Raw genomic sequence first — 24488 nt, 5'->3', positions numbered from 1 at the left:
TTCGGGTCAATCCTGTTGTGGCTTCCTTTAGTGTTCTGACTAATATATTGGAGGACAATTGATCTTTTATCTGCTCCAGTTGGGTTCATTCACATGAGCAAAAGAAGGAATATAATTCAAGTTGAAACGCATTTCCCGCAAGAAAATCTTATTATACTGATTTACAGATGTCTTTTTCCCAATGATGGAAAATATATGTTTTGGGCCAATGGTATCATGTGATATCATTATCAAATTTTGGACAGAACCCGGTGTTGTTCCTGGGACCTTGTCTCCATTAGATAATTTGATGAATCAAAATTGTATTTTATAAAGAAATATCCAACATGTGAGTACAATAAAGATTTTAAACAGTGTTCCTCTACAAGATGGACAAGTTTATCTTATAATGAAAAACTTGCTTTCAGCTGTGAAGACTCTCCTAACATTTTCAATGTCTTGTTCACAGAAACAATCTGATGGGAATAATTCTAGCTTTGGTTTTCCACACTAAGGCGATTACCTGTGAATATCAAGTAGATATTTAAAGGGGTCCTGAGCCAAAAGGTTAGGGAACCACTGGTTTAGAGAGTCAAAATACATGAAACCATTGACTACTGTGTTATCTCATAGGATCTTAAGGCTCTTTAGTTTGATAGCTTTCTACACTTTCCCCATGTCTCTATGCTTTTGCTGAAAGTGTTCAGCTTCTGCATTGGAGTGTGAGCCTGTCAACATAATAAAAGGTTATGCTATCCATTCTTTCATGTAAGACAAAGCATGTTATTTCTAGGAGAAGGAGAGCTATTAACAGACAGCAACTGAAGAACTCCTCGACTCCCTGTGTCTCGCCCACAGCTTTCACTTCAGCTCTGCTTTCATCAGCTCATCTTTGTTCTTTTTCTTCTTTTTCAAAATACACGGCACAGTGAAAACAGCCTCACATTTAGTTTTCTATGCTCTGTTAGTCACTCCAACTCTCTCACATGTTAATATCCTCACAGTGCTTTTCTCCTGAGCGTCCTCATCTGTGTGATCAGGTGTTTCTGTGCCCCAGAGTCAAATGAAAGATGTGAACAGCTGCCTCTCCCTGCAAATAACCAAACCAGGAAATTGCTTTCCTTTCACATTATACCACTGCTGATGTGACCCGATCAGGCTTTTGACTGGGTGTGCACGTGTGCGTGGAAAGTTAGAAAAGCACATTTAAAGGGAAGCTGTTTCACCTTTGAACTACAGTAATCTATTCTTGTATACAGTATGTGTGACACATGTTGCAATCCAAACATCTACTGGTGATACTGTAAATGATTACTTGAGCCATAAATACACTCATTATTTCAATCTAAAGAATTAAAGAACTAATGATCAATATATAAACAACACTTTAAAAGTCACATTCAGTGTTTCAAACAATAAAAATGTAGATTTTTGTTTACATTGACTACTATAGAGTTGCTCCAAATACTTTGTGACAGCGCTGTGTTCAGCTCAGCACTACTGAGCTGGAACAGATAATCGAATAAACAGAAAGAGAAAATCTAATTTGATTCCGATTACACAATTGATGTTTTCAGGATGGATTGAATACTGAAAAAAGCATCTCTACCTGGGTCAGTTATAAAAACAACAGAAAACATTACAAAAATTCAGATAAAATCCATGTGAGTTGTCTGCAGCCCCGTCACACTGCATTAAAATATGTTAATGTCCCCTGTGGGAATTGCGATTGGTTGGGAGAATTAAATGGAGTGTCTTACATTCCAAAATATCCATGAGCTCTTCAACATGTTCATTAGCAATCTAATTAAAAGTTAAGTCAAATGCGTTCAGCTCTCTGCATCACTCCCAATCTATTGTCACATTTCTTCCTATCACAATGCCGGTTTGGCTGAGTTGACTAGAAAGAGATAAAGCTTGAACCCTGCCTCAAAAGACGCTTCAGAGACAGCTTCTCCTCTCATGCCGTCCTCCGGCACAGTCACAATGATGAGACTAGCAGCTTTTAATGAGACGGATGGTACTTTAGCAATGAACAAGGACATCGCTCAAAGTGCTATAAAGGGCCTACAGTAACATCCACACACAAACAGTGCTGAGAGACATTCAGTCAGTGCACACAAGATCCTGATCATAATTAAATGAGATAGATGAGTATTTACAATGTATTCTAGGCTAACATTAACCAAAGGATTAAATAATATTCATGTATATTATCCTAAATGTACATCTTTAATGTCATTTGAGAATATTTACATAATGTGGATTTATCATAATAAAAGAGGCGACACAGATAATAGAAAAATCCAATCAGTTGCATTGATTGGTTTCCACTATATGTCAAAATGGCTAGCCAAAGTTTACTCTTTAGCCTAATTCTCACTAAAGGCACAAACAAGGCTAGCCAGGATGTAGCCTCCAGCCTGAAACACGCCAGAAAACCGCTAACAAGTCGGCTACGGCTATAGATTCATGTAACACTGTTTATAACAGAGGATGTTGTTTGTTGTGCTTTGCTTTTTTATGAATTAGCTTTGGATTTATAACCTGTGTCAGGTTAAAAAGATGTTGAATTTGTGGCTTATAGTGGTCACTATAAGTGGCCCTGAAGACCCTTCTGTAGGGCCTGTAAAAAATACCTGTAGGGCTCAAACTTTGTCCTCAGCGTTGATTGTTATCCCAACGAGGACACGTGTCTGACCACGTGTGTGTTTTTTTCAATTCTTCAAGTACCAAAACAGTCTACCAAACAGTTTCTTGCTATTTTCCACATGTTGCATTCTTTTCAAATGCTTTAACCCTGTGCATGTACCAAATGTGCCTCCTCTCCTGGGATGTTGGCTTTCTGTGCACCACTAGTCCTTTTCCTGCAGCCTGATCAAGCTCAAGATTTAATTGCAATCCATTTGCATTTACCTGCATCCTGAGTCACAATGCAACCCACTCAAAGCCTCAGAGGAGACTGAGACAGAGTGGAGTGTCTCAAACTGTATCTGACTCAGAGCCTAAATAAATGAATTGTACATCGAACATCTGTATTCGTTTTTACATGTCTGTTATCTGCAAACATGTTACAAGCCTCAATATACAGACATAATTTCAAGAGTAACACCTGGATCAAATAAATCCATCAAATCTCATTGAAGCTTCATATTGAGGAGCATTATGCTAAATATGAGGATTTAAGCGTATCAAATGAATTGCAACAAGATCTTGAGGCCATGTGTGCTAATCTCTTCTCTGAATGTTCCCCTTTAACAGAGGGAAGTATTTGCCCTCCTGGTCTTCTCTTTTTGTCTCCCACTTATTCTCTGTCAATCTACTCTCTTTCTGTTATCTCCCCGAACACTCTCCTCTTGTGTCTCTTAGCTGTAGCCGAGGTTCTCCATCTCGTGGCGGTATCTTAGCTCCGACACTTTTGCTTTGTGCTGCTTGCTCTCAAGATGCTGCCTGAAGTCGGGCTCCTGCTCGGCTCCGCAGTTACACATGGAGCAGTAGAACTGTCCGCTGGGAGTCACGCACATGGCCAAGTCCCTGGGGATGCGCTGCCTCGGTCTCGGGTTGTAGTACGGCCCTGGAGGTAAAAACAGAGACGGACAATAAGTACAGTAATTGTACAGTATGTTCAAATTCAAAGGTTTTTATTGTCATATGCACATAAGCTACAGTGTAGAAATGGCAATGAAATTATTCTGAACTGAGCTCCTCCAACAACGCAACATATATAATAAAATACAAAAATAAGCAATACAAAATAATGCAAGAAGTCTATATACATGTCAATAGAATATGATATGTACAAGAACAGAATACGAAATTAAATAATGTACATTAAGACAAAGTTAAATACGGTTTATTGTGGTGATAACTATTTATATAAATAATATAAATAAATAGATTATGTACACATTAAGTGGCTTATTCCGATGTATCTTCTGTATCATGGCAGCTGGAAGATATCAGTTATCTTTGTGATCTTATTAATCCATTAATGAATTAGTTAAGAAAGAATGTCAGAACATTTTGAAACATTTAAATATGACTTGACTAGAATCTTAAGTCTTACATTTTATTTTTCCTCCAGTAAGCAGTTCTAAGCCCAAAGAAAGTTGGCTTACAATCACACAACGGAGATAGTCAGCCAGTAAGTCCACCACTTTGATCCAGATGCTTTGATGTTAAATCAACAACTGTTGGATGGGATGCCATACAACGAACGTGGAACAGACTTCCATGGTTCCCAGACAATGAATCCAAAGGACTCTGCTTTGAGTGGAAATCTCTTCACAACTATTGGATGATTTAACATGAAATTCAGATTTTATGATAAAATATCTTCAAAACGAATGACATTTCCATCAGCTTTGTGTTTAGTGCAAATGATAGAGTACTGAGTTGGCAAACATGCTCAAAGTGATGCCTGCTTCACCTCAGCATGTTACTGTAATACTGTGAGCATGCTGATGTTAGCATTTAGCACAAACCCCCGCTGGGCGTATGTACAGCCTCACTGAGCCGCTCCCATGGCTGTATACTTTTAGTAATGTTGCATAATAAGAGACATTAATGAAAGACAATCAAACGACAATTAAATTCATGTTACAGTTGATTTATCCACAACAGTTTTAAGTACAAATTAGATGTTTTCCACAGCAAATAATACGCTGGGTACCCACAAATAAGCCACAATTGATTTTGCATGTAAAGACCAGCATCATAGACTTATTTATAACCTGATACATCACCAATGTGTGATAAAGATACAACTGGGAATACAGCGTGTGTTGATTTGTGTGTGTGTTACACAGCAGAAAAACGAGAAGCAGATAGAGAAAGATAAAAAGACTGCGAGAGTGAGTGCAGCTCTTTTGGGATTTGTCCATCAAGAAAAATGTATTAAACCATCAGAACGTTGTGGTTTATATGTGTGTGTGTGTGTGTGTGTGTGTGTGTGTGTGTGTGTGTGTGTGTGTGTGTGTGTGTGTGTGTGTGTGTGTGTGTGTGTGTGTGTGTGTGTGTGTGAGAGAGAGAGAGAGAGAGAGAGAAAGAGAGAGTGGGACAGAGATGAAGGAAATTGGCTTTACTTGTATGACTTATTCCTGCTTTATTTTGAGCTGAGTGCTACTTGTTTTTGTCCCCGGAAAGATACAGAGACATAGCAAACTTCTGCAAGAAAGCAAGAGTTGTTTGACGTCAGCAGAAAGTTTGACCTTTTCTACTCTGTATCTGTTTACACAAACACACACACAGAGCGCCAGTATGTGTGCGTGTGAAAGGCGAAAGCAGACACTCACACAAGCAACCATAGTGATATAGAGTGGGGCAGCTTTGTGTCAGCTTTCCTAAAACTAAATAAGTCTGGGCGCCCTGAAATGGGTAACAAATAAAGAAAATGACAAACACATTGGGTAGAAAAGAACATTGATCCTTGCATTTTTCTTCTTCTAGTAATGCTGCCTTCAAAGGCCCTTAAAAAGAACTGTTGGCACGTTTAAATAAGCCAATAAAGTTACAAATAAAAAATGTTTTTAATGACACTATGGACTTCTATTTCACTTTGTATTAGACACCTAGCAATATGTGTCTATGGAATATAACGTGTGTGTGTGTGTGTGTGTGTGTGTGTGTGTGTGTGTGTGTGTGTGTGTGTGTGTGTGTGTGTGTGTGTGTGTGTGTGTGTTGGGGTGTGTGAGTCATTGTTTGACAGTCCCAATGGAAATATAAGCAGAAATGTGCATCTAGTGTTTTTGTTATTAAGACTCTTATTCATAAATGTTTAATATTTTACCCGGCATAGAAGCAGGTAGCTGTGGGCTGCGGCGGTTCTTCACCAGTCTGTACTCACTGCCATCTTTCCTGTTCCTTCTTGGGGCCGCTTCATTGCTGCTCTCCCTGAAAAAGGAGTCAAAATCATTTTTGTTATTGTTTGGAGACACTGTCTGGCGATCTGTTTCCACATGTTCAGCTTGGCTGCTTTGGTATCAAAGCCAAAACCAGTTATGTGTTTAACTTTAGTTAAGTAATGTTTCTTATTCAAATACATATATATTTAATATCAGTCGTGGCTTTCAGGAGATCTGTAAGACAAATGGTAATCTAACACAACTGAGACTGCCAAGGCACACNATTATTATTATTTTAAGCATATTGTTTATTTTATTATAACTTAGTACTTTTTTAGCATATTGTTTATTATATTATAACTTAGTACTTTTTTAACGCATGTAAGAACATGCGTTAAAAAAGTACTAAGTTATAATATAATAAACAATATGCTAAAAAAGTACTAAGTTATAATAAAATAAACAATATGCTTAAAATAATAATAATAATAATAATAGAGTATTTTCTATCAAGCAGATCCATGCATACAAAGTGCAAAGGTGCATTATCATTTTGTGTGTCAGCTATTGACAGGCACATCTATGGAAAATAACAAACAAACTTTTGTCTCTTCATTAGATTATAGCAGTAATGTAAATGCATAGCTTAAACCCTTGTAAAACAATTAATTACATAAGAAGTAAGATGTATACAATAATTGATAAAACAAAAATCCAGCTCTAATACTTGCTTGATTAATAGTTAATTCAGAGAAAAGTAAACTGCAACAATTTCAATACTTCATTGTCAAAGTATTTATTTGAAGCCGTATATTACTGGTTAAATGTGAAAGTATACTTTCTTAGTGTGATATGATAGCAGAGAGAATATGTTTGGATTTTGGACTGTTGTTCCAACAAAACAAGACATTCAAAAGCGTCACCACAGGCTCAGGAAACACATAATCAGTTATTGAAGAAAATATTTGGTAGAAAGATGAAAGATGTTGCATAACCACTACGTTCAATAATTATAACTGGGGAAGAAATTATGTTTTTGAATTAACTCTGATTTTCTTTTTCTTTTTAAAAAGCCCACTAACCGATTTCCTTTCTTAGAATATTCATATTTGATTTCAGAGCTGCAAACATGCATGCAGCAATGTAATGTTGGTTTATTATTAAATACATAATGATTAAGCATGTTTTTAAGAAAGCTGCATTTTACAGATGAAACAATAGGAATATTGTGTAGAGCAAAGTTAAAATGTGCTCAAGCTGCTGTTGATGTTGTTGCCATTGCATTGTGGTTATTTAGCATCCTCTGTTGGTCAGACACAGTAAGAGAGAGGTCTGATTTTTGTGAATGGTTTCAAATTAGTTATATTAATTAATTGTATTCATTATAAGAGAAATGTTTCACTTTTTTGTATGAATTAACAATCAATTAATTTGTTGGCCCATATAGACTATATTGTTTTTTTTATACAGATAATAGTACATTTGATCAAGAATTTCATCTGAATTGGGTTATTCTGCGCAATAGGTACTTCTACGTAATTTTAACACCATGATTCTTGAGTAATTTTTCCAATACTGACAGATTCACAAAAACATTCCTGGCCACACACATTTTTGTAATTGTTTGCCCTATTTGAAAATCATCATGTATGTGAATGATCAACTATTTATTAAAGTACAGGTCTCCCTTGAAAAATAGATAAATGATCTCAATGGGATACACCTGGGTAAATAAACACAGCGTACCATGGGTTGCATCCCTCTGGCAGTGAAGGAGCACTGGGTCAGAACTCTCTGTAGTCAACGGCGCAGCCACTGTCCACAAAGTGTTGGTTTGCACCTGTTTGCAGTCTGTCGAGGCAGGCCCAGCAGAATCTATTCAAGCACTTTGAGCACGTCATCATATTACATCCTCTGTTCTTCTACAACACAGAACACAATAAGATATGTGTTAACACATACAGTACACAGTCAGAAATGTACACTGTAATACAATTATTATCTGTAAACAATTGATCATCTGCACTCATGAGTTCACGTGCAATCAAAGCCAGACAGCAGGACTTCTGTAATAGGTGAACACAGTATCTGGATACCTGTATTCTGCAGAAGCAGTGAGGACAGTTCTTGCTGTTAAAGACTATCCAGTCTTCACTCAGACAGTCCTCCACAGTTTCCCTCATTATTTTGCGGCCGTATCTGTTCTCCAGGAGGCGCTGCCTCTGCTTACTGCCGCTGGCATAGTCGTCCCACAGAGCCATCAGCCCCTCTGCAGACACACAGAAACACAGACCATGACCTTAGATACACATCCAGACACAACACAATACACACAAATCAGAGGTGGAATTTGTCTAATTACGTCTACTCAATTACTGTACTTAATTACACATTTGAGCTTGTAAAGATAAATAAAATAATAACTATATTTAGTTAGCATTTTAGGTGTTTCTTCTTTTCTTCTAAAAACTGTACAGAACAACATACCATTTAAAACATAAAAAAAGCCATTTAAACCCCCCTGTATGACATACATAATTAGGAACATGAGAGAACATCATATGAAGCAACATGATATTATATATTATAAGGGGCAAGTGCAAATAAAAAACAAGTTCTTGTATAATAAGAAAAATTATCTCATAATAAGGCATATTTCAATCACGAAATACCAAATAATAAGGTGAAAATATAATACAGAAATGGTCTTATAAAAGGCAGACATATTTGAATAGAATAACCTAATTAAAAACATTTGGAGGTGCTTATCCACATACTTAAATGATGATACTAAAACAATACACATGTGATGACAAGAAAGTGAAAATAATAAATATAACACTATAAAATAGTTTAAATAGTAATATAAAGTTATGTGATAATGGAAAGAGAAAACATTCTAGGTCGTCTCAGGATAATGAGTTTGAAGGAATCACATACTATACAAAGATGCTGTATGAGAAACCAATGTGAGTTTGGAAAATTGCACAATGTAAATATATTCTAGTAGACTGGCCATGACATGGGACCTTTAATGTAAACGTAAAAATGTTTTGATCAGCTGATATTGCTTGTCCTTATATTTAAAGTATTTCCTTTTCATGCCACTAAAAACATCTACTGCATTACATTTGAAAGGAAAATAAATAACATTTTACTTCAATAGATATTATATTATTTAAAAGCTTTAGGTTTTCAGATACTTTACAAATTATAAGCTAACATGTTACACATACGTCTGCTTGTGTACCTTGTGACTGTGGCAGGTTTGCAATGCCCAGCTGTATTTCCTGTGTTTTCGTGCTCTTCTTCGCCCGGCACTCTTCTGTTCCATGGTAGGTCTTCCTGCAGCTGACGCAGAAGGCAAAGCTGCACACAGAGCACTGGGCGGCACGGCTGGACTTCTCCACAATGACGGCCGAGCCACAGGAAGTCCGAGGACAGTACACCACATCTAGGTGAAGAGGAGGAGGAAAAAAGCACTAATCCATGAACCCACAGATTTCTTTTAATTTATATTAAGGTGCTAAAAATATTATTTCTGTCTGGATATTTATGTGTCTCGTTTAACAACTGGCTCGAGAATAGCAGCTGAACATCCCATGCTTACCCTTAAATGGTTTCTGTATAATGGGGGATAGTCATTTGACAGGCTGACTCATATGACTATATTGGTGTTACATGAGTATATTAGGGGTGTTATAACAGTGTAATTATGGTGTAATGTGGGTGCCATAATGGTGTAATAGGGGTGTATTATTTTGTAATATGGGTCTGATAACAGTGCAATAGGGGAAGTAATTTAGAATATAACAATCAATAAATGTTCATACATTTTTCTCAATGAGATTTCCCATTTAAGTGTTATAATGGTACACACCACCCATGCGGTCCAGCGTTGACTGTAGAAGGAGACGATCGTAGCGGTCAAACTGCTCCTCCCCTACCAGACTCCTCACCTACAGCATAAGGACAGTAGAAGGAGAAAAAATGTGTGTCATAGAAGTCCGTAAATCTGAATCAAAATGCAAACTAATAAATATTAGTGTGCTTTTGTTGACCTGTACCAATTATTAGCTGATATAAGCTTATTCAGGATAATTCGATTTTTGGTTGGTATATCTGCATAAACTGTATTTAAAAAAATGTTTTACTCCACTACATTATTTGAATAGCTATAATTAAATAGTTATTAACTATTTAAAACAAAACCCTTTTAGTAAGCTACTCTTCAGCCCAAACATCTACAGTATTAAAGGTTACTTAAATATTGATCAATAATAGTATAACGTAATATAAACAAAAATTAAGTTATTATATAAATTATATATCTATATAAATCAAGGAGAATTTAAGTAATATTCCTGTACTTTTACTTAGATTCAGTAACATATTGAATGCTTGATGTTCACTCATAACAGAGTATGAACATTGTAGTATTGCTACCTTTACTCAGGTAAAATATCCAAATACTTCTTTTTGCACAGTTTGAGCACAGGTCTTAGCTTCCAGAAGAAGCTAAACAGAAGAAAGCGCTGAGGTTGGCAGAAGGGACAGATGGACGGATCTGTACCAGTGCAGGTGTGGGGGTGGCAGGGCAGTCAGCATCAGGACAGGTGACCCCTCGGACGTTCCCCTCTTTTATCTGGAGCTTGCAGAACTTGCCGAGACAGGCCCGGCAGAAAATGTGGCCACATTCCGGCAGCTGCACACAGTCCGAACCAAGCCAGCCCTCAAAACACACACCACAGTCAAACACGGTGGTGGCAAACATTTTCTGTTTCTTAGCCGCATTATGGATCAAGAGCTGGGAGAGGAGAGCTTGTGACGGAGTAAGCGAGAGGCCAGAGAGCGTTTGGTCTTCATTCCGAGAGGATTCTGAGGAGTGGGGTGGCAAAGAAGCAGCTCCTTGTTCACTTTGATCCAGTGGGTCTGAGGAGCTGGATGGAAGTAGTAATGAGGCTGAAACATCCCCATCATTTAAGAACTCTTCCTGGCCATGTTTCAACTTGCCTGCGGCTGAGGACAGATCATTCTGGTGGTCAGCCATAAACTCTGAGGTCTGTTTAGCCTCACTAGCATCTGAAGATATTTGGTTAGAGTGGTCATGGCCATCTGTAAGGAACACTCTTGGATTCTCCTCTTCCAAGGATCGTGCAGAAAGGTCTGGTTTACATAAATCTGACACATTACAAACTGTGGGTTCTGACTTTGGATTGGATTGATTGTTCTTTGGTTCCAAGACTGCAGCATGTGATGGTTCCTGCAGGCTGTGTTCTTCAGAGGGGAGCTCCAGCAGGGTATGGATGTCCAGGAACTTGAGAGCATCTTCTTTAAGAAACTGCACCCAGGAGAAGAGCACCACAGCGCCTCCAGTGGCCTGGTAGAGGTCAGTCAGCTGATCAGAGACTGCAGAGAGCTGTGGGAGATGAGGGCAAATTGACTGATGTAATCTTTGTTGGCACTTTGTAATCTGCAGTCATCTCTTTCTGTCTGGCAGGTTGGTAATGTGATCAATACAGTTTTAATTGACCCACATGGCTTGCACTGATTACCTGAGTGTGTGTCAGCCAGCTGCAAGAGAGGGTGAAGGAGGGGGGGCAGCAGGATGGGTAGTCCTCAGGGAGTTCAAAGGTCAGCAGCACAGGTGGAAGGAACAATATTTCATACTGCCTCAGCGTATCTCCTTTGGAAAAAACAATAAGATCACATGACCAAAGTGCATTACACACTTTAACAATTCAGTAAATGTGTGGTCCAAGTTACATTTACTGAAGCATTGTACTTAAGTAACATTTAAAGATACTTGTGCTTTACTTGAGTATTTACATTTTTTTTGCTACTTTGTACTTCTACCCCCACTACAATTCAGAGGTTAATTGTGTACTTTTAATCCACTACATCTACACTGCCTTTAGTTACTTTAGAGATTTAGATTAATAATGTGAAATATAAAAACTTAAATAGGACTTTAGTGAGACCTGGAGTAAATTCATAAGCTACCCTGCAGTATAGCCTACAAAGTAATTAAAGCTAGCTGCACCTTTACCAGCTTTGATAACAGATTAATGCATCAATAATTATAATCAAAACACATGATATATATTATTCTGAAACTTTTACTTTTGGCACTTTAAGTATATTTTGATGACAATACTTTAGTACTTTTACATGAGTAACATATCAAACAAACAACTTTAACTTGTAACAGAGTATTCCTACACTCTGGTACTTCTCCTTTTACTCAAGACCTGAGTATTTCTTCCACCTCTGCTTATAAGTAACATTGCTTGGATGATATAATACATGGTCATATACACATGGACTATCCTACTGTAAGATATACAGTATTTTTCAATTATAACGTGTCTCATGTATTTCCAATTTAAAGCTAATTGACGGATCTAATTTTTACAAAATGTTCATTTTATAACCCACACACCCTTCTATTTATATCAACAACATCACATTTTTCAAGCTGGTTTATTTACCTTCTTTCAAAAGCACGTTGAAGCCTGCAGACAGCTCAACACACGCTCGGATTTCTCCGGCAAACTTCGACTCATTTCGGACAAACTCCTCCGAATCAAAAATACTCTCCAGGGCGAGCAGTTCGTCTTCCTGCTCCTCGATGTCCGTATTCATATCTCCAGTCACAACAAGCCTCACCTTCTGCTCAGTGCTCCTCGCTCTGTTTGTTTCTGAAGCTGCCTGTTCGGGAAATAAGTGTTTGACTTAGCTTGTCAAATCCTTCCGGTTTAGTGCATGGATTGCTAGTTGTTTCGGCGACCTTTTAAACAATTCTTGATAGTGTGTGAACTTCTCGGTGTACAGTAGACTGTGCCAGCCTGCTCCCGTTGACTCTGTCTATGATGCAAGGCGCAGCACAAAGCAGCAACCTCACCCCATGCTGATGACTCTGACCAATATTATGTAATTTACGGTAATTATGCTCACAAAGTTTGCACAAAATAGGTACTTGTGGGTTATCTGTCGCCACTTTTGTTCAGAGTCTTCAGACTCTAAATACGCACTTTTTTGTTTTGTTTAGAATCTCTTAAAGTCTAAATAACCCGTATACATAGAGATATGCATATACTATACTGTAAATGATTGTATAACGTGGTGGAATATAGCCTACTGTACTTTCTATACTGCTTTATTTTTACCTTTTGCTACACTAAATAATATACAGATTAAGATTTGCCTTAGAAAACAGAGAAATAATAACCCTTTTTAGCACAAATCAAGTTCCCAAATAAGGCTACAAACATTTGAAACAACAGAACATGGTGACAACCATGTATGTCTGTAATAAAACATGCATTGTTACCATACACAATAACCTAGTCAAAAAACGAAGTAAAGGGGAATAAATGGGAGGATAGCCCTTGGAGGGTCTATATTATGAAGATTTATAATTAGTATATCTGATGATTCGTATGTTGTATTACATCTGCAGTACATATTTGAGTTTTATTTAATAAACAGAAAGTTTTAAACTGGATTACATAATCAATCAGTTAAATTTCAAACTGGGGAGCCATCTATTTGCCGTCTGATTCCAAGAGTTTGTCATCTTAAAGATAAAGTGACCAGTGTTTCAAATTACAAATGAGCTCTATTGTAAACAAGTGTTGAACGCACAGTATCGCTCTTGAACTGCTCCTCTTCCTGGAATGAATCATGGCTTGATAACCCCTCCCTGTTCTTCCTGCTCATATATTCCCCTGTTCCCTCCCCTTTAGATCTACAGTTTGAAGATGGGTTTAACCAACAGAGTGAAGAGCAAAAGCTGCAGACACAAAGGTTATTCAGATCAACGCTGAATCTTGTTCAGTTTCTCAGGAATTGAAACTGAGTCAGTTGTCGCTGAGAGGTGAAATGGCGCAGAAAGGGTTTGAGCTGGACCGTGAAACCTTCTCTTGTTCGATCTGTTTGGATCTACTAAAGGACCCAGTGGCTATTCCCTGTGGACACAGCTACTGCATGAACTGTATTCAAAGCTATTGGGATGAAGAGGATGGAAAGAAACCCCACAGCTGCCCTCAGTGTAAGCAGGCCTTTACACCAAGGCCAGTCCTGTTGAAAAACACCATGTTAGCAGCTTTAGTAGAGGAGCTGAAGAAGACTGGACCCCCACCTGCTCCTGCTGATCTCTGCTTTGCTGGACCTGAAGACGAAGCATGTGATTTCTGCTCTGGGAGAAAACTGAAAGCTCTCAAGTCCTGTCTGGTGTGTCTGGCCTCTTACTGCGAGAAACACCTCCAGCCTCATTATGATTCACCCAAATTTGAGAAACACAAGCTGGTGGAGCCCTCCAGGAGTCTTCAGGAGAACATCTGCTCTCGTCACGACGAGGTGATGAAGATGTTCTGCCGCACCGATCAGCAGTGTATCTGTTATCTCTGCTCTGTGGACGAACACAAAGGCCACGACACAGTGTCGGCTACAGGAGAAAGGACAGAGAAACACAAAGAACTGGAGGGGAGTCGACAAAACATCCAGCAGAGAATCCAGGACAGAGAGAAGGAGGTGAAGCTGCTTCAGCAGGAGGCGGAGGCCATCAATCGCTCTGCTGATAAAGCAGTGGAGGACCGTGAGGAGATCTTCTCTGAGCTGATCCGTGTCATGGAGAAGAGAAGCTCTGATGTGAAGCAGCAGGTCAGATCCCAGCAGGAATCTGAGGTGAGTCGAGTCAAAGAGCTTCAGGAGAAGCTAGAGCATGAGATCGCTGAGCTGCAGAGGAAAGACGCTGACCTGAATCAGCTCTCACACACAGAGGATCACATTGAGTTTCTTCACAAATACCCTTCACTGTCACAACCCACTGAATCTGCAGACTCATCCAGCATCAACATCCGCCCTCTGCGTTACTTTGAAGATGGGACAGCGGCTGTGGCAGCAGTCAGAGATAAACTTCAAGACGTTCTGAGAAAGAATTGGGCCGACGTCTTACTGACAGTGAGTAGGGTAGATGTTTTACTGACAAAACCTCAGCCAAAGACCAGAACTGATTTCTTGATGTGTTCAAGGCAAATTGCAATGGATTCAAACACAGCAAACACACGCCTGTTATTATCTGAGGGCAACAGAAAAGCAACAGTAATGGCACAACAACAGTCCTTTTCTAGTCACCCATATATGTTCACCGAATGTTTGCAAGTCCTTAGTAGAGAGAGTCTGATTGGACGTTGTTACTGGGAGGTGGAGTTGAGAGGGTCAGGAGGTAATATAGCAATCGCATATAAGAATATAAGCAGAACAGGGACCTGGAAGGACAGTGGATTTGGACTCAATAGCAAATCCTGGGCATTAAGATATAACAATAACAGCTATAACTTTTGGTACAACAATGTCCAAACCCCCGTCTCAGGCCCTTGGTCGTCCAGAGTAGGAGTGTATCTGGATCACAGTGCAGGTATTCTGGCCTTCTACAGCATCTCACCACACACCATGACTCTCCTCCACACAGTCCAGACCACATTCACTCAGCCTCTCTATGCTGGGCTTTGGCTTTACTTCTCTTATGGGGACACTGCCGAGTTCTGTAAACCCAAATAGACAAGTCATTTAAGAGAGTGTGTTTCATTCTGGGTCATAAGAAAGAAAGCACCATAACTTCCTTTATTGTACATATTTTGATCTTTGTAAAGGAATCCTTAATTACTTTAACATTTACTGTATTTTCAGGTAGATCAATGGTGTTGTAGTCTTTGTTATAAGGTATTAAAAACTGTAATAATCATAATCCTAAAGAGATTGTTCATTATTGTCTTTTACAATGCTGGGGATCTGGTGAATTGCCTGTGTGGACAAAGGGAAAATGTACCGGTACATTAAATCAGTGAACGACGGTCATTTAAGAGACTTTACCGATGGGGTGTGTACAAACTGAATGTTTCCATAATGAATAAACAAACAGGAAGAAAGCATTTTCCTCTTGTCTTTATTCTTGGGTATCACACAAAGCTGATAGAGCATACAATATAAGAGTATAACTGATATAGTGCTTTTTTTGTCAATAAAACAGGTGTTATTCATATTTAGTCAGGCTTGTTTTTGCTACTTTAGCATATTGACTAAGCTGCTGTCGTTGAATGTGAGAGAGTTGCCACTGTCTGTCATAATTAAAGTACAATCTTAGTACTTCTGTTCTTCTAAATAAATGAAATGGCTTATGAAGACCACAACATTCTTATCTTATTCATTCAAAATCAATCCGAGGATATTATTGAAACAAAAATCAACAGTAATAGCTTTAGTCACAAAGTTTAATCATGATAAAAAGTTATTATATTAAAGTTACTGGTACTGGTTTTAATATGCAAATTCAATCATTCTGTGACGATAGCACCTATCTGTGCGATAGGTGCACCAATCATTACATTATTTAATAATACAATAACAGATGCAAAACTACAAGTGTAAAAATGCCAAAGGAAGATGCTTGTGGCACAAAATGTTTTTAAATAAATTCATTCCATTCAGCTAAATAAATAATAAGGCTCAAAATCTGAAAAGAAATAATGATGTAACAAAATGCATTTCAATGTTCGGTAGAAAAGCTGTTATTAAGTTTTACACTTTTAGTATCCTTCAGTTGCAGCTGTAGTTTTCGTTCAGGTTGACCTGGCTCTCCAAGACCTTCTCTGCCATGCCCAGAGGCTTGGAGACTCTGTGGGATTTCAACTTGAGACTCAGGGGCCGGGGGACAGTTTTGGATTTCAACATGGCAGTCAAGGGCCTGGGGCCCCTTGGGGATTTTAACACAACACTCTTCTGGAAGCCATTAGCAGATGCTGGATTGAGAGAGACAAATAGACAAGGTATTTACATGCTCTGTTCATCCAAAAGATAAATTAAACACATTCAACATTATCCTACAGATTCTATAGATTCAAACACTATGACGAAGGCTGCACATAGTCATTTTATTAAAATGTAGAGTCTTGGTTTGGTTAGTGGCTGGTGTTGTTTGGTTAGCAAGGATGCTACTGTTGTATGGAGAGGCCATGATTCCCACCTGACACCCGGATACACTCTTCCTTGTGTCTTTCATCCCAAGCTTTCAGTTTGCAGTTCCTGGAGCAGTAGAAGACGTTGTGGCAGCGGCTACACGCGGTCAGCTTCACAGACACAGAGCGACCGCAGTGATAGCAGAAGTTAAAGGCAGGATTCCTGAGAAAAGATTCACACAGGTAGAGTTCCAAACAGGCTCCTGAAGGATTTGTGTTTCCTTAAAGGTCTCCTATTATGCAAAATCCACTTTTCATGTCTGTTATACATAAAAATGGTGTCCCCTCTGTGTAAAGAGATTCTGAAAGTTTCAGGAAAAAAGATTTGCTCTCTTTTTGTCCTGATCCATTTACATTACATGTCACTTGTTAGACGCTTTTATCCAAAGCGACTTACATACTCAGTACTGTGGGCAATCCCCACAGGAGCAATTTTGGGGGGGAAGTGTCTTGCCCAGGGACACAATGACATGCCACTTTGTGATGTCATAATGTTTTTTTGGGTTGTGTAACCATTAGCCAAAAATCAACCAAGGTAACCTTATCACCTGAATCTCCTCCTAGAGCACCATTGTGTTCTTTTTAACCAAATATCTCTCAGAGGGGAGTGGGGAGTGGGGAGTGGCTCCTTATTTTTCATCTAAAGTAACAGACAGAGAATCAGCACTTTTGAAACAGGGCTGAAACAGAGGGGTTTATGGGATGCTACAATGCATGATCTGTTTGGTGCCAAACACTTCAGAGACATGTTTTGTGTATATCTGAGACCTATATTATATTGATGAAAAACACTATAATAAGGGACCCTTAAGTATAATTGTATTCAAGGATGGATAAAGTACATGTTCAAATGACATCAGAATAAAATAAATAGGACAGAATGGAAATGAATGTATGTAAACAGGTACCTGTGTGTTACTGTTGTGGGTGGTATACTTTCACAGCTGGGGAGGTGCCCGTTTGATGGACCTGCCCCAGTGTGCACAAACCTCTCTGTGCTACTGATAACTGTAACAAATACAGTACACATACATTATGATTTAATTTTTTTTTTAAAACACAAAATAGTTTTTTTGACATCGTACTGACTATTCGTTGCATGGTGTTCCATCTCTCTCTGTGCAGCAGTCTGTCTCAGCAGATCTCCCATCATGCTCAGCAGTTGGCGCCGTGTTTTGAATGTTTCTCTCTCCCGCATGCTCAGAGCGTGGAAGGGAGTGTTGGCAATACGCAAGTCCTAAGTGGTAACAACATTGGGTTAAAACGACTTAAAAATAACTTGATTTTAATCTTTCTGTGTCCAACTCCATTGAAATACATTAGTGGGGCAAACATATTAAAACACCTATCTATGTAATAAGATCCATTACAAGTCTAACACTGCGGCTTAAAACAGACCCAGAAAGTTACAGTTATGCATTTCCCTGATAGTCTTAGCAAAACAAATCCTTAAATTGATATAAATGTAATTTATTACAAGCTTTGGTATCAGAATCAGAATCAGAAATGGGTTTATTACCAGATAGGTTAACACATACGAGGAACTTGACTTGGTGTTGTGCATACATAAAAGTGAAACTAAAACACAGATAGAAAACTATTTAGAGAAAACTATAATAACATTAAAACATATAAAACAATATATTAAAATATAGCAGTATTTACATTGAATATGGTTGAAGTAGAATTGGTATAAAATATGTGTAGTAATGAAAAACAAGATATTGTATACATTGTGTGCATTAATGTTGCATTAAGTCTATGATGTGGCTGATAAGTTATTTGACTAAAATGCTTAAAGTTGGTGTTACAAGTTGTTTTGTGTTTAGCTTTTTATCTTATTTATTGATGTGTGTCTTGTCTTTTTGTATGTGATATGGACCTTGAGTCTGAGATAAAGATTGCATTGAATTACCTGGTTGAAGGAGTAGTGTGCAAAGTCCACTGCGGTTCCAACAACATCCCCCACCATAACGGGCATCAAGATGTCGGCACCTGCCTGAGCTAACATCTCCAGCTTCATCAAAACATAGGCACACACACAAATTACCTACAGTATATATACTTTGAAATGACTCATAAATAAAACTTAGAATAAGAGATAGAAGAAGATCCTATTTCTTTTCTAACTTTCTTGAAAATGTAATATTGAGGGATATAACTGCTATCAATAACGGTTTTTGAGTTAAAGTAATGTCACTTATTTTAAGCGCCAAGAACCAACAGTGACCCGTGTTTTTTTAGTCACAAATACTGTAATTGGAAGATTAATCTGGATCTGGGTGTTTTAAAGTCATAGTCATATACAAACAATTGCATACATAAACAAGTCAACATGGTCACTATACAGTATTTAGGCACCTTCTTTTGGAAATGTGTAAATGCCTGACAAATGTCCATTCTCTAAAAGACAGCTGCTAAAATAAATGGAGTGTAAGTGCTGAAAGCCTGCTGGAGCTTCTTTTCTTACCTATCTCAGACGTGTTGATCTACATACAACTATGTGTGTGTGTATCTGTGCTTGTGTGTGTACCAGTTTGGCTCTGTTGCCACCTAAGTGGTACTTGATGTTGGCGAGGGCACAGAGGGCGCTGCCCACCCTGCGGCCCAGCGGGATGTTGGGATCTGCACCTCCCTTCAACAGCTCCTCCACTGCCTGGGCAGGGAAAAGGAACAGGCTCAAGACAAAGTGAGGTTTTGAAGGACTGTGAAATACAGTATAGGCGGGGGTACATTTGGCCGGGGCTGTCCAGGGCTCGGCCCCGGCGCATAGGACGATGCTCTGATGGCATCCCCCTCGCACATTTGTCATATGTTTACAAAAAATGATATGTTAAAACTTTTCTCGTTCTTAATATAGACTATATTTAGGGTCGATATGTGTTGATTTTACTTTAAAATAGCAGATCTCTGTGACTGGATATCATTTTTTCGGCTTAGTGAACGCGTGTCTCTGCATCGCCCGGACACCTCTGCTCCTCCGTGCAGAGAGTCTACAGCGGTGCTGCCAAACCACCTGACCTGTCCTGTAACACGGAGCCTGTTTCCTAAACCATGCTAAATGTATGTCAGCATAAAGCGGAATTATGATCGGTCATAATAACACCGAATTTGGTGACGATTAAATAGTTTACAGTGATATTTACTCCCATACCTTTGGCCATACGAACTGAGATTTCCACAAAAACTTTTTCTTTAGCAAGTGTGCAGAGCGATGTGGATTTAAAATAGCAATTTGAAGGTTGGATATTTGAAAGCCTTTTTTTGTGTATATATTAATAATTTAAGATGTAAATTAATTCCAGTTTATTTTTAGCACTTTCTATTTTTATTGTGTCATTTGGTGGCACCAATGTGTGCATTTGATACAGATAATCGAGCAGTTGCTTTAGGGCCTTATATACAGTATAACCTTTAAAAATGCACCTATCATGCTATTTTTAGGCAATAGCATAGGTCTCAGATATATACAAATATATAGAAAACATGTCTATGAAGTGTTTTTCTCAAAATACCAAACAGATCACCCATTCTAGCCATGCCTCATATCCCTCTATTTCATTTCCTGTTTCAAAAGTGCNAAAATGCTGCGGTGATGAAACACAAGGATGATTATTTCTGAAACAGTATGGAGCTCAAAGCCTTTCTCTCTTGCCGGTTATACCACAAGGTGAGTGTCTTTGGGATCTAGACACTTCACCCCAAATTGCTCCTGTAAGAGGGGCGGAGCTTATGCCTGCTCATGCGGGAGATTCTACCGGCAGATACTGCCATGATGAAACGCCATATCATGGATTATCAAGGATTATTTCTGAAACAGTATGGAGCTCAAAGCCTTTCTCTCTTGCCGGTTATACCACAAGGTGAGTGTCTTTGGGATCTAGACACTTCACCCCAAATTGCTCCTGTGGGGATTGTCCACAGTACTGAATGTATGTAAGTCGCTTTGGATAAAAGCGTCTAAAAAATGTAATGTAATGTAATCTACCAGGTCATTGCCACTTGCTATAGCCAGGGAAAGAGGGGAGTGTCCGCTCCAAAGGAGGTCAGTGCTGGCTCTGTGGGACAGCAGGAGGGCTACCACTTTACTGGCATTCTGCAACAAAAAAAATACAAAGGTCCTTTAAATGTAACCTGATATCATTGTGAGCTGTCGTAGCAACTTAGAATCAGTTTCTGTCCAGAGATGGTTGAATAAGGCAACAAATGCACAAAACACAGTATTAGTTTATTAACTTTCCTAAGATCTTTTAATGCTTGCATGAATAGTGTTTTACAACTTTTTTTAAGAGTTAAAAGAATAGCCCCCCCTCGACCAGGAACCTGCTATAAATCACTAAAACCCAAGATGTATACACTGAAGGAGATTTCCACAAATAGGTGACCTAATAACCCCGGGTCGCGATCTTGCAGTCTATAAAACACTTCACCCTATACCTCAAAACATCTGCTTATCAAGGATAAAAATACTTAATTACAGGATTACTTTTCTTAAAGATCACATTTTAAACGCCTTTAATAGCACAATTTTCATTACAGAGCAAACCATGTGAAAGTTGTTATATCCTGAACTTCTTAATTTTTTAGAAACAGCCAAAAAATATTAAACTGTCTTGAACCGTCTGAATTTTTCCAGTAACATTGAAAGTCATTCTGTTGAAATAGGTGTGAGCAGGTGTATGTACTGACCCGATAGTCAGCGTCTCTCTGGCAGGCCACGTGCAGGGCCGTACGGCCTCCTTCTTTGAGATGTGGACCCTCACTGCTGCTCAGTGCCTCCTTCGCTTTCTGTAAAATCTGTAAAAACAACCTCAGTCTGAAACTCTTTTCTCACCAGTTTAACTATCACCATAAACATTTAACAATTTAAGGACTTGAATAGGCTGAAAAGACAAAAACACACCTTATCTTGTTCATAGATCTCGCTCTGGTCGCATGCCTGTGCGTCTGGGTCAGTGATGGCATGGAGCAGCAGCTCTGTGATTCTGGGACCTGCTGGACCCGGCAGTGCAGCAGCTACATGCAGGGGATACAGACCCTTCCTCTACAGAAGGATGACCAGAATATAATGCTTAATTGAAACCATGTATAAAGGGTTAAAGGAGGGAAGAGAGCAACAAAAACGCTCTCATTTTATGTTTTATAATTTGTTTGAGATTTGAGATATCACTCATTTGTTTTCTCTGTGGCGCAACAATTGGTATTATTTGACTTGGGTATGTTTGTAAATAGAAAATAACAGGGGTTATCGACATTGAGTTTTCAGCAGATGTTAATAACCGAAAAACAACATGCTTCTCAACGCCAATACTGATAAGATAAGTTTGTATTTTATTATTAAGTTCATAACTTGTAGTTTATACCACCTTTTTTCGTCAGTTTTGCCAATACTGACTCTTATATTCTGAAATGCCCACACTGGTGCAAACAATTTCTTGGCCATAATTTCATTGTCGGAATATGACTGATAATATTAATTTCCTAGTATTTGCCGATAATTTATCAGCCCAATATATATCATGCATCCCTAATATGATATGTTCCTACCTTTGGTGGTAGGGGAATGTCCATGCGAGCTCCACACAGCAGCAGTCTCCTGACGGCCTCAGTGTCAGACGCCATAATGGCTAAAAAGAGGACAGGCATGGGGACCCTGGATGTGTTAGGGTCAGCTCCACGCTCCAATAACAGCTTCAGGATATTCAGACGAACACGGTGTCTGTTTAGATAGACATAAACAGTGTTAAACAGAACAAACAGCATGGGAAGAAGAAGACGGAGTGGAAACAGAACTGACTCAGTTTTCATGGCGGCCATTTTGCGCACAGTCTCCTGAGTATCAGAGCTCTGAGGGACCCCTGTGCGACTCAGCGCCTCTGCTGAGTGCTGCATCGCTTCCTCCGTCACCTGGATTCTAAAGCTGCTGACGGAGCAGGCCGAGTCAAAGGTTGAGGTCACTTCTCTGTCTTTGACCTGCTGCAGCCAGAGAATTAAGCAAACATAAATTAAACATATTTTCAAACCAATTACACTATGGGATTGTTGTGCTTCATACCTGAACTCTTCCTGCTCGATGTTCTGTCCACTTTACGCTGCCCAGTGCGATGCCACCATCCATCACCTGAATGGAGCGCTCCACACCGTCCACATCCTCACTTCCTCTCTCCCCTTCCTCCTTTATATCCTCTTCATGATTACTCCTTACTTCCTCTTCCAGGTCTTCCTCAATATTCTCATCTCCTGCCTCTGTTTCTCTCCTCTCAACAAGTCCAACATCTTCCTCTCTCTTCTTAAATTCTCTTTCCTTACCCTCTAACTCGCTTTCTTCAATTTCCCAAGTTTGACCACATCTGCTCTCTATCTCTCTTTCCTCCCCTTTGCTCTCATTCTCGTCCTCCCTGCAGCTCATTTCCTCTCTTTCTCTCTCCCTTCCCTCTCTTTCTGTATCCTCTCTTTCCTCCCCTTTGCTCTCATTCTCATCCTCCCTGCAGCTCATTTCCTCTCTTTCTCTCTCCCTTCCCTCTCTTTCTGTATCCTCTCTTTCCTCCCCTTTGCTCTCATTCTCATCCTCCCTGCAGCTCATTTCTTCTCTTTCTCTCCTCTCTTTCTGTATCCTCTCTTTCCTCCCCTTTGCTCTCATTCTCATCCTCCCTGCAGCTCATTTCTTCTCTTTCTCTCTCCCTTCCCTCTCTTTCTGTATCCTCTCTTTCCTCCCCTTTGCTCTCATTCTCATCCTCCCTGCAGCTCATTTCTTCTCTTTCTCTCTCTCTTTCTGTATCCTCTCCCTCTTTTTCTTTCCTCTCCTCCTTTAGGTGTTCAGTGTCTGTCTCAGGTTCATCTAGGCCAGGCCAGCGCTCAGTGATGAGCTTACTGCTATTAGACACGTCACTGCTGTGGTGTAAAATGTGCTCTGTTAGTTCTTCTGTCCTGAAAGAGATCAAAACATAAAGGAACACATTATTTTGTATTTGAGACACAACCGCCAATCGAATACTATAAAGGTGCAGAAAAACGTCCATTATTTTTCTTCAAATTAATTAGATTATTGCAGCGCTTTCTTGTTGGCCTCTGGAAAGAGTAAAAGGAAATAGTTCTAGGTTTGTTTGTTGTTAAACCTTGGTGTGTCAGTAAGGAAGTCCACTTGGCTGATCTGGGGACTGCTCCCACATGCAGAAGCAGACCTCGAAACCTGATGAAGAATTACAGCGCATGATGTTTTTTACTTGTCTGGACAAAAACGTGGATCCAGAAGTTAAGAGGTAAAACAAAAAAACGACATTATGTTAAATATTACTTGGGTTTTGGCTTGTGGTTCAACCAAAGTGTTGTGAAGAGACTGGAAGGGGTAGTAGAGGACATGACACACAGCCAGGGCAGACATTCCTTCACAGTTTATCTTGTCAATGTCAGCACCCATATCCAACAACAGCTGGATGACATCATTATGGCAGTTTACCTGACGAGTAACACAATGAAACAGTCAGAGAGACATTAATAAACCATAACATCTGTATTTGTAATTGATGGACAGATTTGCTACCATGGGTTTTAAAGTTCTCCTATTATTTTTAGGCATATATTATAGATGTCAAATGTTCCAAACCACATCAACGATTATTTCTGAAACAGTCTGGAGCTCTAATGCTTT

At 39.1% G+C, this 24488-nt stretch overlaps 3 protein-coding genes and 1 long non-coding RNA gene across 6 annotated transcripts; 1 reads left to right on the top strand and 3 right to left on the bottom strand.

Annotated features, from left to right (window-relative positions):
• Nucleotides 1-616: 616 nt before the first annotated feature.
• LOC104960259 (uncharacterized) lies at nt 617-5865 on the bottom strand. Its single transcript, XR_799968.1, has 2 exons — nt 5768-5865; nt 617-3553 (listed from the first exon to the last, which is right to left on the bottom strand). It is a non-coding gene; the product is annotated as an uncharacterized lncRNA (long non-coding RNA).
• Nucleotides 5866-6272: 407 nt separating this feature from the next.
• On the bottom strand, nt 6273-12490 carry LOC104960255 (E3 ubiquitin-protein ligase RNF14-like). Its single transcript, XM_010788236.1, has 7 exons — nt 12314-12490; nt 11378-11508; nt 10396-11241; nt 9703-9781; nt 9073-9276; nt 7919-8091; nt 6273-7744 (listed from the first exon to the last, which is right to left on the bottom strand). The coding sequence occupies exons 1-7, from the start codon at nt 12465-12467 to the stop codon at nt 7607-7609; spliced, it is 1725 nt and encodes a 574-aa protein (XP_010786538.1). The 5' UTR covers nt 12468-12490; the 3' UTR covers nt 6273-7606.
• Nucleotides 12491-12679: 189 nt separating this feature from the next.
• On the top strand, nt 12680-15733 carry LOC104960257 (tripartite motif-containing protein 16-like). 2 transcript variants are annotated; one of them, XM_010788237.1, is made up of 2 exons: nt 12680-12765; nt 13571-15733. In XM_010788237.1, the coding sequence occupies exon 2, from the start codon at nt 13707-13709 to the stop codon at nt 15384-15386; it is 1680 nt and encodes a 559-aa protein (XP_010786539.1). In that variant the 5' UTR covers nt 12680-12765; nt 13571-13706; the 3' UTR covers nt 15387-15733. The 2 variants fall into 2 exon arrangements, with proteins under 2 accessions (XP_010786539.1, XP_010786540.1); XM_010788238.1 differs by having other exon boundaries at nt 12681-12755.
• Nucleotides 15734-15769: 36 nt separating this feature from the next.
• On the bottom strand, nt 15770-23269 carry LOC104960258 (ankyrin repeat and MYND domain-containing protein 1-like). Of its 2 annotated transcripts, none has more exons than XM_010788240.1 (12): nt 22896-23269; nt 22638-22813; nt 22388-22559; nt 21744-21884; nt 21530-21637; nt 20829-20936; nt 19374-19496; nt 18756-18857; nt 17930-18077; nt 17749-17848; nt 16849-17003; nt 15770-16624 (listed from the first exon to the last, which is right to left on the bottom strand). In XM_010788240.1, the coding sequence occupies exons 1-12, from the start codon at nt 23247-23249 to the stop codon at nt 16422-16424; spliced, it is 1890 nt and encodes a 629-aa protein (XP_010786542.1). In that variant the 5' UTR covers nt 23250-23269; the 3' UTR covers nt 15770-16421. The 2 variants fall into 2 exon arrangements, with proteins under 2 accessions (XP_010786542.1, XP_010786541.1); XM_010788239.1 differs by having other exon boundaries at nt 15771-16624; nt 22638-22816.
• Nucleotides 23270-24488: the final 1219 nt, after the last annotated feature.

This window comes from Notothenia coriiceps, unplaced genomic scaffold (genome assembly GCF_000735185.1).
Source record: "Notothenia coriiceps isolate Sejong01 unplaced genomic scaffold, NC01 NC01_scaffold00031755, whole genome shotgun sequence".
Classification (NCBI taxonomy): domain Eukaryota; kingdom Metazoa; phylum Chordata; class Actinopteri; order Perciformes; family Nototheniidae; genus Notothenia; species Notothenia coriiceps.
This window is presented reverse-complemented; position numbering and strand designations above follow the sequence as displayed.